Genomic DNA, 4,820 nt, shown 5'->3' with positions numbered 1-4,820 from the left:
ACAGAGAAACCCTGTCTCGAAACTCAAAAAAAAAAAAAAAAAAGACTTGTGCCACCACCACCTGGCTAAAATAATAATAATAATAATAATAATAATAATAATAATAATAATAAAGACGAGCCTTCAGGCTCTGAAGTAAAGAGCCAGCTCCAGAGCTCCTGACTGCACCCAGAGCTAGAGCCGTTAGCATCGGGGCTGAGGGGAGACTCTGGTATTTCTCTAAACCTCAGGGGCAGCTTTGTTGTGTTTTGACTTGGGTCCACTGTAGGGGATTCTGTTACAATTTGTCTTACAAAGGCAGTCAGTCTCTTTAAAAGATACCTCACCATGTCTGCTGTTGTTTGAAATCCCCCAGAGGCTGTCGCTGTCCTCAGAACCACCAGAAGAGGGCGTCAGATCTCACTGCAGATGGTTGTGAGCCACCATGTGGGTGCTGGGATTTGAACTCAGGACCTCCGGGAGAGCAGTCAGCACTCTTTTTTTTTTTTAAATTAATTATTTATTTAATGTAAATTTTACGTAAGTACACTGTTGCTGTCTTCAGTCAGCACTCTTTTTCTATTTATTTATTTATTTATTTATTTATTTATTTAATGTAAGTACACTGTTGCTGTCTTCAGACATTCAGAAAAGGGAGTCAGATTTCTTAGGGATGGTTGTGAGCCACCATGTGGTTGCTGGGATTTGAACTCCGGACCTTCGGAAGAGCAGTCGGGTGCCCTTACCCACTAAGCCATTTCACCAGCCCCCCAGTCAGCGCTCTTAACCGCTGAGCCATCTCTCCAGCACCCCGCCCCCCTCCCCCCACTCTCTCTGTAGCTGAGGATAAGCTTGTACTTGCCAGCCTCCTGCCTCAGCACACCAGGTCACCAGGTTTATACTTTATACAACACTCAAGGCTTCCTGAGGGCTAAGCCGGGATGGTGCCAGCTGAGCCACAGACTCTCACCCCTCTGGCCGAGGTCACATTGTCCTGGCTGTTGTCACCCTGGCTCTCTACCACACAGAGCCTTCTCTGCCCCCTCCCTCTTCTGAGTCTTCTATGTAGGCTTTGGCTTCCCCACCCCCACTCCGCTATTCGCTCCTACCAGGCTCCAGTCATTTTCTTTCTTTCTTTCTTTCTTTTTTTTTTTTGGGTTTTTTTTTTTTTTTTTTTTTTTTTTTTTTTTTTTTTTTTTTTGGGTTTTTTTTTTTTTTTTTTTTTTTTTTTGGTTTTTCGAGACAAGGTTTCTCTGTGTAGTCGTGGCTGTCCTGGAACTCACTCTGTAGCCCAGGCTGGCCTCGAACTCAGAAATACGCCTGCCTCTGCCTCCCGAGTGCTGGGATTAAAGGTGTGCGCCACCATGCCCGGCTTCCAGTCATTTTCTTCGTATGTTCTTGGCATATTATGGGTTTAAATATTGCTTGATGCATGCATTGCTCCTATCCATTTCACCCCAAACCCCGTTTAGGCCCAGTGTTGGGGCCTGGGTGTCTGGCAGCTGCAAGGTAGCCAGCGAACCCCAAGATATTTGTCCTATATCACCAGAAATTTGGGAGCTCTTGGCACAAAACCAATATAACTGAGATGAAGCCAAACGTGGGGGTTGGGGGGAGATTCAGATGGAGCCTGCAAAGGTCACAAAGGAGAGCAGAGTCCTCAGGAATAAAAGGCTTTTATGGATTTCCTGGGATGAGCTAACTGGAGGGTTGTTAGTTAACAGCAGCGTGGGAGGCAGGGGCAGAGGTAGCTACGAGTTCCAGCCCAGTCTCCTCTCCACGGGGAGTTCCAGGCCAGAGACTAGGCAGCGGCTCAAGCTACCTTGTTTTAGATGCTTACAGCCGCACCTGGTTTCTCAGCACTTGAGGCTGTGGCTGGGAGATCTCAAGATTGACAGCAGCCCAGGCTACAGAGCAGGACCAGACTGTGGCATCCCATCTCAGTCCCCCACCAGACAACTGTAGATCTGGGGTGGGTGGAAAGACAGAAGTTAAAGCAGCATGGGTGCGGGGGAGGGGAGAAAAGTTCCTCCCCTTGGCTTTCGTGCTGATTGACAGACAGTAAACGTCAACACAATACAAATTGTCAGTAAGGAGTATTTTCCAGAGCTGTCCTCCCAACTGGAGGTGAGGCAGTCCTTCACCTCTTCCGGTGCTGCCACCACGCACGGTCAGTTAATTTGATGCTGGCTTCGTGCTTGTTGCCGTGGTGTTGAGAAGTCAGCTCATTAACCAGGCATGGTGGTGGGTGCATGCCTGCAATGCCAGCATTTGTGAGGCAGAGGCAAGAACAAAACCTTGCCTGCAATAAGCGAACACATACAATAAAGAAAACGTTTAGTCAGACAGGTAAAGGAGGAATATAAATAAACGAACTCACATAATAAATAAACCGTTTAGTCAGACAGGTAAAGGAGAACTAGAAATTAAAATCAACAAGGTGGGGTGCATTTCTTTGGTTTTGTTTTGAGACTGTGTGCCTCTAGCTGGCCTGGAACTCGCTGTTTACACCAGGCTGGGCTTGAACTCACGGAGATCTGCTTGCCTCTGCATCTGTACTGCACATCATGCCTTGCCTTTTAAATTAATTATTATTATTATTATTATTATTATTACTATTATTTTTTAGGGAGGGTCTTACTTGGATGTGTCTCGCCTGGACGCTTCCCTGCCTGATGACTAACATTTCTTATTTGAGAGACTTTACGAAGCGTTAAGTAAAATTTACTCCAGTATAAGCAGGGTTAATGGGGATGTCAGTTTCTTCCTGCGAATGAATCTGGAATGTGTAAAAAGTGTCCCAGCGATGTATGCTTTCTTTTTGTCCTTCCGGGTAGCTCAGGCTGGCCTAGTCTATCCCTGAACTCTTAGCCCTCCATCCCCACCGGGCGATGCGGAGCCGCCTCTCTGCACCGAGCGCCTGCACCCCAGCTCCGGACACAACGCACCGACTCGCATCCCTCCAGGTGGGGGCGGGGTGGAGGTGGGGGGCGGGAAGTGTAGCGGGATGGCTCGCACATGCGCCCTAGGGCCGTCAGCACTCCTCAGGCACTGCCGAGGCCACCCCAGGCAGCGCGCGGGTCCTGCAGGGAGGCGGAGCCACGCAGCCCGGAAGAGACGCGGCGCCGCGCACGCCCCTTCCTTTCCAGCCTCCGCCTCGGACCTTGCAGCCGCCGCGGTGAGTTCCTCCGGCGTCCGGACTCCATCGGTCGCCATCCGGGCCGCGGCGCTGCCGTGACGGGCCCGCTTCCTCCGGGGGAGGCGGGGGCCGTGCTCGCCCTCCCTGCCGCTCGCCGCGCCGTGCCCAGAGGGCTTTTGGAGGGAGGGGGGACGCAGCTCTGCGACTCAGGGACTCGGCTGAAGAGGACCGGCGTCCCGATGGCGGCGGGTGGAGGAGCGGAGTTTGAAGGCCACGTGTGGCGGGAAGCGCCCGGGCCAGGGGTTCGGCTCCCGCCTGCGTGCGTCTCTTTCGCGGCAGGCCCCCCTCTCCCCTCCCTGCTTCCCTCGGGTCTCTGCGTTACCTTTGGGGAGGACTTTTAAGGGGGCACCGAGCCCGTTGCTTTAGTGCTCCCTCCTCGCAGGAAGTGGAGCCCTTTATCTCCTCGTATTCTTTAAGGAGTCCCCCGATTGTGCCCTAGGTACGACCTCTCTGGTTCTGATGGCCCCCAAGTATGGTTGACACCCAATGTTCTGTATCTACCTCCCACCCCCAGACACTTGGCTGTGAGAGCCGTGACAGCAGATACTTGGGTGCCTTTTGTGACCCTCTATGCATTAACTTCCTGGTAGCTTTCTCTCCAAACTGTGGAGGTGGAGGGACCTGGTCCCTATGGTGTCTGTCTGGCGTTTTCACCCCCGTGACAGTGGTAATCCGGAACTTGGATTCTGGCCACGATGCTAAACGGTCGCGTCTTTCTTGCAGATGTTGATGCCTAAGAAGAATCGGATTGCCATCTACGAACTCCTTTTTAAGGAGGGCGTGATGGTCGCCAAAAAGGATGTCCACATGCCTAAGCACCCCGAGCTGGCAGACAAAAATGTGCCCAACCTTCACGTAATGAAGGCCATGCAGGTGTGGAGAGGGACACAGGTGGGGATACGTTTGCCCCTCCAGAGGAGCCAGCTGCTGACTGAACTGTCTCTGTCCTGCAGTCTCTCAAGTCTCGAGGCTACGTGAAGGAGCAGTTTGCTTGGAGACATTTCTACTGGTACCTTACGAACGAGGGCATCCAGTATCTCCGAGACTACCTGCACCTACCCCCGGAGATCGTGCCCGCCACTCTGCGCCGCAGCCGTCCCGAGACTGGCAGGCCTCGGCCCAAAGGTACTGATTCTGATTGCCCCAAGGGCCTCCTCAGAAACCGCTTTTTGGGGTGTATTGGTTGCACAATTGCTTTTGAGATAGGGTCTCATGAAACCCGGAGGGGCCTTGAGGTCCTTATATAGCTGGGGACCTTAAACAACTTCTGAACCTCCTGCCTCAGCCTTAGGGTTGGGGGTCACAGGTGTGTGCTACCCCTCACAGCTTAGACTTTTTTTTTTTAAATATTTATTTTTTTTTCTTATAAGTAAGTACATGGTAGCTGTCTTCAGACACACCAGAAGAAGGTGTCAGATCTCCTTACAGGTGGCTATGAGCCACAATGTGGTTGCTGGGATTTGAACTCTGGACCTTTAGAAGAGCAGTTAGTGCTCTTACCCGCTGAGCCATCTCACCAGCCCAGACTTTTTTTTTTTTTTTCCTCGTTTTTCAAGACAGGGTTTCTCTGTATAGCCCTGGCTGTCCTGGAACTCACTTTGTAGACCAGGCTGGCCTCGAACTCAGAAATCCGCCTGCCTCT

The 4,820-nt window shown here is 51.5% G+C and overlaps 1 protein-coding gene across 1 annotated transcript in view; it reads left to right on the top strand.

The window, feature by feature from the left end:
- Window positions 1-3,083: 3,083 nt before the first annotated feature.
- The window catches only part of Rps10 (ribosomal protein S10), a 5,309-nt gene continuing 3,572 nt past the window's right edge, over window positions 3,084-4,820 (top strand). Inside the window, exons 1-3 of the mRNA XM_021186550.2 lie at window positions 3,084-3,157; window positions 3,902-4,051; window positions 4,132-4,303. Of these exons, the coding sequence (XP_021042209.1) occupies window positions 3,902-4,051; window positions 4,132-4,303 (322 nt within the window). The 5' untranslated portion in view covers window positions 3,084-3,157. The remainder of the gene's footprint in view (window positions 3,158-3,901; window positions 4,052-4,131; window positions 4,304-4,820) is intronic.

The sequence above is a fragment of the Mus caroli genome, chromosome 17 (assembly GCF_900094665.2).
Source record: "Mus caroli chromosome 17, CAROLI_EIJ_v1.1, whole genome shotgun sequence".
Lineage (NCBI taxonomy): Eukaryota > Metazoa > Chordata > Mammalia > Rodentia > Muridae > Mus > Mus caroli.
This window is presented reverse-complemented; position numbering and strand designations above follow the sequence as displayed.